This window comes from Apaloderma vittatum, unplaced genomic scaffold, assembly GCF_000703405.1.
Source record: "Apaloderma vittatum isolate BGI_N311 unplaced genomic scaffold, ASM70340v1 scaffold6883, whole genome shotgun sequence".
NCBI classification, from domain to species: Eukaryota; Metazoa; Chordata; class Aves; order Trogoniformes; family Trogonidae; genus Apaloderma; species Apaloderma vittatum.
Window position 1 is genome coordinate 99,489 of NW_009708594.1, and position 11,884 is coordinate 111,372.

Genomic DNA, 11,884 nt, shown 5'->3' on the forward strand with positions numbered 1-11,884 from the left:
CAGAAGGCAATAATTAATATGATTGCTGAGTCTCTATAACTACACCGAGCATTAAATAGGGATAAAAACATAATTTACCTTCTTATCCTTAAAGGTTTTGTTCCTTCATGTCAGAGTGCGGTCAGATTGCAGGAGCAGCCAAGGAAATTTGTTTTATCTGCTGCCCACACTATGTTTGTTCTTTGCAACAAAGCAAACATTTCAGCTTCTAGAGCCAGCAAATCAACCAGTGCTTACAAACATAATCCCTTCCAAATAAAATCAAAATCCAACTTAGATAACGCCAACAAATAACAAATCCGTATTTTTAAAGGAATGATAACCAGCTTTAGACATTGACAAAAGCAGAAGTGAAGCAAAAGGTAATACTTCTGTAGCACCCTTCTTTGTCGCACCTTTAGCCATACTGGAACTATAGACTCTTTTGTGGTGAATTTAAGCCAATGACAATGAACTTCCAGATTATTGACATGGTGTATTTCTTATTCTAGGTTCTATCCTTAGGGGCTGATGTTCTACCAGAGTATAAACTCCAGACACCTCGCATCAACAAGTTTACTATATTGCACTATAGTCCTTTCAAAGCCGTCTGGGACTGGCTCATTTTGTTGCTGGTAATATACACGGCCATATTCACCCCTTACTCTGCTGCCTTCCTTCTGAATGACAGTGAGGAACGGAAGAGGAGAGAGTGTGGATATTCTTGCAGCCCACTGAATGTTGTAGACTTAATTGTGGATATTATGTTTATCATTGACATTCTAATAAACTTCAGAACAACATATGTAAACCAGAATGAAGAAGTGGTAAGTGACCCAGCAAAAATAGCAATTCACTACTTCAAAGGCTGGTTCCTAATTGACATGGTTGCTGCAATACCTTTTGACCTGCTGATTTTTGGCTCTGGCTCTGAAGAGGTAAGCTTAAATAAATAAGAAACCTTAAATCTTGAGTTTTAATTTTATTACAACAATCTGTTTATCCTAATCTATTTTTTTGCTTGTCAATTAATAGGCTATTTAATAATTCTGCCCCATTTTTTGAAGTTAAACTAAAATTAATCTTCCTTAGTAGAATGATGTAGAGTATTAACTTTCACTGACAGAACAAGTTGAATGATTCAGCTAGTATTTTTCAGTTATACCATATTTGATGCTGTTTTTAACAAATAAAGAAATAAATATACCGTGTATGAAGGATTTATTCAAATGCTTTTATTTAAGAACTTCTCTTTCAATTTGCTACTTGTTTGGTAAAAACTCACAGTGCTTATAAGTATTGTGTTGGCATTAATGCATTAAAATAAATTTCATCTATTCAAAATCTTTAGATTGGATGTTTGCTCAGTGTAAAACAGATGAGTTGCAGTGTAAACTATACCAGCTGACACAAAGATTTGGCTGCTGTCTTTTTTTATCAAGAATAAGGACTACCAAAAGAAAGAAAAAAAAAGATTTAAAATATTATATGGGATTACCTTTGCCAGATATGGCCAATGTCCTCATCCTATCTGTACAATAGGTTAAAAAAGTGTTCGATATATACATCCAAAAATTGCCCAAAGGTGTATAAAAAACATAAACTATGTTCTGGATGCCTGACCCAGTTCTGCCTCCTTCCAAAGAATTTGATTTAATTTAAGAAGGGCTAAACTTATATTTTTTGACAAAAAGTGAAGTGACAGGTAGAGGATTGGGGGTTTTTGTGATGCGTAGAATAGTGCAGTTTAAAAAAAAAAAAAACAGCAAACGAAGTAAAATATGATCCCTTCACTTTTCAAATTACACGAATCTTAAAAAAAATCTTTTTTTTGACATAAAGGAAACATTTTTGTTGACCATATGTGCATCTCATTAATTGAGAAGAGAAAGGTGAAAACTACAAATAAATCAGCAGCCTTTAGCATGAAAATTTACTGATCTGACAGCAGGTGTCTGCGTCACAATGCAGAGAATGCAAAAACATTTTCCTTTTAAAATTAATTCCTTTTGTTAAAGTCATTTGCTGCAACAGCAAATATTTTTATGCCCACCTCAAAAGCCTGATCTGAATATCCTAGCCATCCTCACAAATTACATGTAAACTTCATTAAATATGCCTTTAAGGGTCATTATAAAACGACTGGTGCATACCCATATGCACCTTGAGAGTCTTGTGAGAATAGTCACTCTCAAAAGTTTCAGAAGTAGAATGTATATTAGTCATGCTTTGCTTAAACTTATTTTCTTAAATTTTATATAATGAGAATGTTTTCCTGTCTCCTGTGCTTCTGAAAAATGATAATAATATGGTCTAATTCAGCAGTCATGCAAAACAATAGTAACATTCTTAATCAGTAGTGATATTCCTCTCAAGTTAACTGAGGAATCTGGAGAAACATGTAGGTAGTAGCATGCAGCAGAAATAAATTTTAATAGAATGCAAGAAGGAGAGTGAGTATCATTTAAGACAGAGGGAGCATGTCAATAGCTCTGTTACCAAAAGAGAACGCTTCTGTTCGGGAAGTGACTAAAAGGCTCAGAGATTCAAGAGAAGGTTTCATCACCGTTTGCATTCATTATCTGCCATAGGTCTTGGTCTTTCTACGGACTTTTTTCTGTGGTTTTGATAGCACAGACACGTAAAAGACAAACATTTGACAGTGACATTACTTCTAACTTAGACGAAATAGTTCCCCACCAGGTATGGTCTGCATCCCTTTCCGATCACTGAGCGCTCATCACTGCCAAAAATTATGTTCAGTGATTGAAAATGTGGAATGTCAAGAATTGCAACAGGGACCAATTCCAAAGTTCATTGAAGGAGTGCTCTTTGGATTTGACCCTGAGCAGCATTCTTCCACGCTTGCCCTGTTACAGACATCCTTAGGAGTAAAGTGCTAAAGAGATGTTAAAGGGATAATTTTAATGTGAAAGTACGGATTAGTAGCAAACAAGTGCATTCTGGCAGGTGAGTATGCAGATACAAACCCATGGAACTTGGAGCAGAAATTATTGGATCATGTATTTCTTTATTCCCTCAACGCCTAGTAAATGAACAGTTTCACTATCTGAAAAAACTGGTTTGTTTACCTAAGCATCAATAAAACTGTACAGAATATGACCGATTTGCCATGCCACTGTGATTTCTCCCAGTTGAGGTACTGACTACATCAATCACTTTTTTCCTAAGCTGCTATTTACTGCAGTTTTGCTTCCTACATTGCTAACTATAATTTTCCGCAGTGATCCCTTTTTGATAGTTTAGCAAGAAAAAAAATGCTAGAATGAAACATTTTTCATTTAATAGACTTTTTTTTCAGTCATAGGGGTTAGCTTTTTTGTGGAATAGCTCTTCTTTGTTATCTTGAGATTTTTCAGATAAGATCCCCTATGAACAATTGTATTGAACAGCCTTTTTATTAAACAACATAAGCTCCAAGTAGAGCTCTATATGTGCTCACTCGGCTTTAAAACACCGTGGTATCAAACCGAGTATGGAAAGCAGAGGAGATAATAACCCAAATACCACATGCAGCACTTTCTGAATGCTTCTATTTGAGACGTACCCTGTCAAGTATAGGAAAGCAACAGACTAAGACAATTAACTTTCCATTTTCTAAAATAGGAAACTAATATAATTTTAAATTATTTCATTTTCTATTTAAGCAGACTCAACACAAAATATTCTGACTGGTAGTAAACCATTCTCTTTTTCTGTGTGTATTGTAAATGTTAAGTGGCATCCATTATAACTGGGGAGATAAAAATAATGAATAGATGGACTTTTTACTTTCCCTTCTTTTGATACTTTATTTTTAATTGCTCCGCTGAGGAGTCTGGGTTGGATTTTAAACAAGTAAAAGTTGCAGTGGCACAGGTCCTTTAAGCATGAACACAGATGATATGCACATAAAAGTGGAATGCTGCTTAAGATTACTAGATATTTTTAGATATATGTATTTAGAACAATGTGCTCTCTAATTTATTGATCAGCTTTTCACTTCAAAGACAGGTACATTGCAGGGAGAAATGAGATGGATATATAGAAAAACAGTTTCTTCCCTTCATGTAGAATCTACTGCAATAAAACACATAACTGATGGTAATAGCTTCAACAAGAAAATTTTAATATTTACAATTTTATTACATTGAGGCCACAGAAAACATTCAGATGAAATATGCACAGAAGTATGAAGGCTTTTGCTTTTGCTGTTTGATTATTTACCAATAATAGTGATTAGAACTATTTTACAGAATATAATTTAAAAGCCTATCAACAGGAATAAGGCTGCCTCAGAAAAGAAAAACAAATACATCAAAGTACTCTTGTTCTTCACTTCTTTTTAACACCTTCACTCCATTATGCAGTGTATCTTTTAAAGCAAACTGAAAAGAAAAATCCCACATCTCTTGGATTAGAGATTGAACCTCACAGCCCTGACTGCATCTCTGCCAGTAGACTCAGTACTTTGCCCTCTTCCAAATAAAATATATTTGAAAATCAAGCTGAGAAAACATCTTAGGAAGAGAACAACACAGTTTCTTATGCTCACTTTAGCAATTTACTTGGAAAACCTGTTGCAATTAATTTCAAGAAGAAGATTGCATAGCTGGTGGTGCAGACAGTCTGCTGTTACGTTAGACAGTCGGCAGACTGAGTACCGTCCAGGATGATGCAGCGTTTGAATAGAGTCTTTGGAAATTATTTAAGTGGCTGGCTAATACCAGAGAAATATTTAGCATCAACTTTTTCTTCCCTTGATTCTTTTTCAAGATGAAGCAAAGAGGAACTCCAGCACTACTTGAGCAGGCAGTTATTCTTTGACAATTTTGGCAGTTCTTTATCAATGGAAATTGAAGTACCAGTACCCTGCTATAAATAAGAAGTTTTGGTTTTTTGTTTTTGTTTAATTGCTATTTGTACTAACATTTTCAGTATCATGATGCATACAGCATAAAGATCTTCAGCAATGACACAGTGCTCAGAAGAGGCTATTAAGGTAATGGAGCATAGACTAAAAGGCCAAATTCTGGCATATATTAGAGATTCCAAGAGAAACAAAAAAGTTAACTATACTTGATGCTATAGTACTCACACGCTTGATGCTATAGTGCTCGTATTTAATAGATTTATTTACAGGCTGCTAAAAAGACAGGAGGTTGATGATGATTCTAACATAAAATGTAGGTGACAGGAAATTACTGAGAAACCGAGGACCTTAAAATATGAGGAAGCTGGAAAGGACCAGAGCAGATGAAATACTGTGTAAGGAAGTGCACATTAATGCACATTAGAAGAGACAGTTTGAGCTGCTTCAGAGGATTATTTGGTTTTAAAAAGATGCAAATAAGAGATGACATTGTAGATTTATAGATTAATGATAACGGATGTTATGAAGAAAGAAAGAAAGGAAAAAAATAAACAAGAGTCTAGAGGAAACCTAAGGATTTGGCCATCAGTGAGAAAGTGATGAATCGCAGATGGCTTTTTGCACTGGCAGAATACCACTTATGCAGATAATTAACTGACACCAGCTCCCTCTTCCAGTCTGATACAGTAATAACTTCTGAATGATACCCTCTGCAATCAGATAGACTTCTTCTTTCAAATTATGCTGTAATCAATCGCTCTCCATCAAAATAGTCCCTTGCTGTGGTCATTTCATTATCCGGACTTGAGAAATTAAATGTATAAAGTGTTAAAAAAAGAGGACTAATCAGAGTTAAAGATACTCCCTTGTAATAGTTAAGGATTTTGTAAAATAAATTCAGTGTTTTAAAAAGTCCAATGTTTTGAAAGTCCAGATAGCACAGTAATGAAGCAAGGTAAAAATGTCAAAAATTATGTTGGCTATATTGGTTACCAAAATGTTAGATTGGGAGACTGGAATATATAAACAGTGCAGTGGAGAAACCTGAGCTGATCTTTTTTATTTTTCTCTTTTGTTTTGTTTATTTGTAATGAAAAAGTAAATCTGAGGAAGCAGAAAATCTGTTTTGGTAGAATCTATTTAAAATGTATATTACCTTAAAACCTTCATGTTTTTAATGTATCTTACCAATTGAAAAAATTTCTTCAATGTCTTGTAGGTATTTTAGATTCTGAAAATACCTGAATATGTGCTACAGTCCTAATGAATTCCAGTTTAGGCAAACAAGTGTCTTGAGTAAATGGAATGCAGTTTGCACTGAATAGAATACAGTGGGGGAAAATGATTCTCTGCCTATCTTCTACCAATCCAGCTTTGTATTTTCAATCGCTATGAGTTTCCTGAGTTGCTGGCTCACAGTAAATGTTGCTACGGAATTAAAAAAAAAAATCCTGATGTGAGTATACAGGAACTCTTGAACTTGTAGTACAGCTGACAAAGCCAAGCATGATGAAAACAGAGCCACAAGCAATTCAGAGAAAACAGAAGCATCTATCAGGCTGCTACTTGCAGATATTAGTTGTTAGCACTGGACGGGGTAAGGTGGGCAATGGACAGAGTACAACCTCTGCCTCCTTGAGTGCTGTGCTGAGCAAAAGTACACACCAAGGAAATGACCTTGCACAAGGCGTAGTTCTGACACCAAGTACTTCTGTCCCTGGCCAAGCTACACGCTGGAGGTGGACTGTTTGCTATTTGAAGGCTATATCTGCACTAAAAAGTGGACAGTGTGTAAAGGCACACCAAAACCGATGTGTTTTGGTAACAAAGCCTTTCCACTCTACAAAAGAAAATTCAAACCAAGGATGAGTTTCTTGATGCTTTAAAGCATATCTAATCTCAGTCATGCTGAATTCACCCTGAAGAGTATTATACATCTCCCGTATACTCCAGAGTCTGCACCGTTGCAGTATCTAAGCATGGGATTGACACCGAAGAGATGTATGAAGTCTTATCTCAAGAATGGAATGAAGTCTTATCTTAAGAATGGAGTGGAATAGTTGACATCACTGTAAGAATAAGTTGCCTCTTGCATAGTGTAGAGATATGATTACATCTATAACAGAATGGTTTCAACACCCCAGTAAGAATAAATGTTAGCTCTCCTTAAGACTGCTGGATTGTAAATATTTAAGCCTTATCCAACTTACAATGAAAAATAAAAAATAACCTAAAGCAATAGTCACATGCGGAAGCTTACCTTTATATATAATTTTTTCAAGGATATGATCTTTCAGACTGTTGAGGTCATAACAAGTGAAACAGCTTTCTTTATGCAGCAATGAGAAATTCACCCTGAAATTGTTCTCTATGATATTAAATTGAACCAAGGATAGTTACCCAGTGTTACCCTGCCTTATCCTCTTGATCATTTACTCAAAAAATATGAACATTGTATTGAGCTGTCTGCTGACAAATGCAGTCAAGAAAGCCTCTCTTTTTTTTGTTCCAAGGATTTGGTGATTTTACTCAGAAACAACTGAATACAAGGATTTAGTAAAACATAAAAACAAGTCTAGTGCTTCTTGAAAGAAATCTTTAATGTGAGCCATACCGCCACCAGAGTGGTTTGTAAGTCTTGGAAAACTTTTCCAGTTAAATGTTACGTAATATACATGCATGTTAAAAAAAAAGAGGGAAAAAACTTATTAAATACTTATTTAGTCTTGACATTTACTGAGTACTTTAATATGTGTTCAGACTTAATGAAGACAAAAAGGTAGCTGACATGTTTGTTCTTTTAAATCAAGTAGTTATTATTTACAATGTTGTCAATTGATTTCACAAGGAATTAACAAGTATGAAAATTACTTACTGAGGGAAAATTGTAAATTTACATTAATAACCTTTAGATTCCTTTAAAAAGATCAAAGCCTCAAAGAGGCTACCATGAACCATAGTGCAGGTCTGTTCTAAAAAGCTTGGAATATATTCCTAGTTTGTAACTGACTTGGTTTTTTAGTGTTATACTATTTTTATTAGCGGCTTCTACCACTAGACCTGCAAACTTCAGGATGAAAGACACAGAAAGAAGACTTATCTGGAGTCTGGCAACAGTAACTTTTCCACCATTTTCTGTTCACAGTGGTTCATCTTTTTACCTGAGTAGTGTATTCTGACCACTGCAAACAGGAAGAATATTTGCAGAATAAGATACTTACTCTTTGAGATATTTCTGCCATTTCTTTTTTTCTAAAATGTGTGCCAGAGTACTGCAATGAGTCTCTGAGTTAGGATCCTATATAGTCACACACTTTTCTTCAAATGTCTTAAATCTGTGTTATTCACAAGGCTAGTCATATAACTAAGAGTAGCTCCAATAGCTTACGGAATTTATCGTGCCAAAATATCATGAATCTAATGGATCATTTAAGTCCATTAGGGTGGATTAAAGAGTTTAGGTCAAGAATACTATTCAAAATGAAAGAGTATTCAGCAGATAATGACAACTTCAATATGTCATAATTTAAAATGTGCATTTACTATTGGTTTTTTCACTGTTTTTATAATAAAATTGACAGTTTAAAGAAGAGGAAATTAAGATTACATTAAAATGGGTTAATCTGCTGGTTTTGTCAATTCCCCAAATAAAGGAATTTGCACTGGTTTATTCATCTGACTATTAATGACAGTACATCTGCTAACAGAGAAAATAAATTTCTATCTTATTTTTACAGACAACAACATTAATAGGTCTTCTGAAGACAGCTAGACTACTGCGTTTGGTGAGAGTAGCGCGGAAATTGGACAGATACTCAGAATATGGTGCTGCAGTTCTGATGCTCCTTATGTGCATATTTGCACTAATTGCGCACTGGCTTGCTTGCATTTGGTATGCCATTGGAAATGTAGAAAGACCTTACTTGGCTCACAAAATTGGCTGGTTGGATTCTTTAGGAGAACAACTAGGAAAACATTACAACAAGAGTGATGCAAGCTCTGGACCATCTATCAAGGACAAATATGTTACGGCACTTTATTTTACCTTCAGCAGTCTGACAAGTGTAGGATTTGGAAATGTGTCTCCAAACACCAACTCAGAGAAAATCTTTTCCATCTGTGTCATGTTGATTGGCTGTAAGTAGTTTTATCTTATTACTGCTTTTCTTTTTTTTCTCAGTTTTTGAGCAAATGACTTAACAGCCTAAGCTAATAAGATTATAAGCGTGCAGCCGGAAGGGCAAATTCCCAGGGAAAGCAATGTTATATGCAAAAATACGCCGTGACTCATGCAGTGTCAGGAAGTAGTCAAATTTCTTGACTACTCAAAATCTGTTAACAAAACTGTCAGAAGTTTGTGTTGCATATCAGTATCTGTGAACAAGTCCTATAAAGGGTAGGAAGCTGAATTTTGAGTGTGTTTAGGAAACGATAGCCCCTCATTTTTGGATGATCATAATTACATTCTATATTTTCATTAATAGCTGCCTTCCAATACCTGAAGGGAACCTACAGGACAGCTGGGGAAGGACTTTTTACAAGAGTATCCAGCAATAGGACAAGGGGAAATGGGTTTAAGTTGAAGGAGAATAGATTTAGACTGGATCTTAGGAAGTTCTTCAGTACGAGGGTGGCAAGACTATGGAATAAATTGCCCAAGACGTTGTGGCTGGCCCCCCCCCGGGGGGCCAAGTTGAACAGAGCCTTGAGTAGCCTGATCTAGTTGAGAGGCGTCCCTGCCCATGACAGGGAGGTTGGACGAGATGATCTCTAAGGTCCCTTCCAACCTAGGCCAGTCTACGATTCTATGATTCTATGATTTATACTCTGAACCTGTGAATGTGTGCGTGCCTTCGTAACTCTGCTCTTTGTTTTTAAATTTTACTTAAACTTAGTTGCTAGTTCATAGTTCTGCAAAAGTCTGGAAAATTAGATGAGCTTAACTTAACGACACTAAATTCTGGACTACAAATCTCCAAAGGTAAATGCTACCAACCTGATTACAATTTAATATTTAAGCCTCATCTATTGACTGAGTTGTCACTGATACTATCAAATCAGTAAAATACTCAATTAAATAAATTCCACATCTATGAAAATGCTACTAGTCTCATCTGAGTGTAGAAATTATAAGAACTGATGCATCATCTGCAAACCCTGGTGATATGATGTAAGTAAGTTTTGTTTCTATTTAATCCAGCCTTAATGTACGCTAGCATTTTTGGGAACGTATCTGCAATAATCCAAAGACTCTACTCGGGAACTGCACGATATCACATGCAGATGCTGCGAGTAAAGGAGTTTATACGCTTTCATCAAATCCCCAACCCTCTGCGGCAGCGACTTGAGGAATACTTCCAGCACGCGTGGACGTACACCAACGGCATTGACATGAACATGGTATGTTGTTCTGTTTTTCAGGCACGGATATTGTGGAATAGATAAAAGAATGAAAATTTAGAAAGAGATTGTAAGTCTTCATTATTTATGAGCTGTAAAAGTACAAGCTTAAGAAGATGGATATATAGCAATTGTTGGAAACCAAGCCATTACAAGTTTGGCATCCAAACATTTAACTGACTATTACAAGCTGTATCAGAAATCTGGGCTCACTGTGTAGAGGAAAACTTGAGAAGTGCAGTTGACTGTTATAAGCTTAAGGCAAGAAAAAAGTAAACACAGGTTTATTATTTCAGAGATAGCACTTCCATAATTTTGTTTGATCTTTGGCCTGATTTCCGAGTTTCAGTATCAAACAAGAGTACCTTTGTTGGTAACGACAGAGTTACTCTTCTATAAATCCTAGAGAGATCAATTCTTTTTCAAAATCCTATTGTGTAATCTAGAGCAGGTATATTGAGTAGGGTGGAAGAGAGGAGCAGACAGGTCGATTAGTTGCTCGTTTCAAAGTGAAATGTTCTAATATAATAATCTGAACAGTAGTTCTCTTGCATTCACAAACACATAATTCAGCGCTGAAAGTCAACATGGTATTATTAACCACTTAGCAATCCATAGAATTTCATTTCTAGGAAGTGGCGAAGTACAACACTCATATTTGCTGTTCTTGATAAAAAAAAACTGTAAACGCTCCTTATATAAAAATATATTATGTGGCCAACTAAAAAGGAATAACAATCTGCTAATGAAAAGTAAGCAGCGATATTTCAGATTTATATTCTGGAGACAGCAACATTTTTTTTGAAAAGTCTGACAGAGGTTTGAGGACACTGAGAGCATTGTGTGTCTTAAGGATCTGTGAATCTGTGTCTCTAGAGGGATGCTTTCCAGAGCTATTTCGAGTCATAGAGATTTTGCAGAGCTCTCCATAAAGACAGCAAGAGCAAGAAAATCTATACGTTTTTTGTAACAATTTAACTAGAAATAAACCTCCAAAATTTTGACATAAATTCAAACAGCTTCCATGTGGCATCTATACATACATTTGTGAATGACTGTCAGTGGTACACTTTTACGCAGTAAACAGAAACAATGGTCATGATTAAAAGCTCTTCTAAAGCTGAACCACTGACAGCTTGACTTCATGGTTACCATTAAGTAAAGCAGATCTTAAAAGTAAGACAGCAAAATAATACGTTGGGCTTCACCTCCCACTTCCAGGTCTGTCCTCTCCAGGGGACATGATGCCCAGCCCAGGACACGGATACTTGTATAAACCTCTGCTGGGGATTACGGCAGTGGAAGGCAGCATCTGTGGCTTTATCCTGCGCGGCACCGAGTGGCCCTAATTCCTTCGCAGGGCAATGAGATTGTGGGGTACTCAGCACTGTGCAGGATCAGGCCCTTAAGCTGCAGGTGAATGGAGCCTAAGCCTAAAGTAGCTCACTGAATTATTTCTGAAGATATTACAAAATCATGTATGCCTTAACTAACTCATTAGCAGTAATGGATGTACTAAGAACACCTGTTTCACATGACGTAGTGACTAAAGCTGGATGTTGTCAGGTTAAACTTTGCATAATGCAGGAATTGGTGTACTGGAATTAGTTTTGGATTTGTCGTTAATGTGAC

General features: G+C 36.0%; 1 protein-coding gene across 1 annotated transcript in view; it reads left to right on the forward strand.

Moving 5' to 3' along the window:
• Positions 1–10,252, forward strand: part of KCNH7 (potassium voltage-gated channel, subfamily H (eag-related), member 7) — a gene marked incomplete at both ends in the record, with an annotated part of 52,528 nt that extends 42,276 nt beyond the window's left edge. The window contains 3 exons of the mRNA XM_009866613.1: positions 492–917; positions 8,590–8,989; positions 10,053–10,252. Of these exons, the coding sequence (XP_009864915.1) occupies positions 492–917; positions 8,590–8,989; positions 10,053–10,252 (1,026 nt within the window). The remainder of the gene's footprint in view (positions 1–491; positions 918–8,589; positions 8,990–10,052) is intronic.
• Between the last annotated feature and the right edge of the window lie 1,632 nt (positions 10,253–11,884).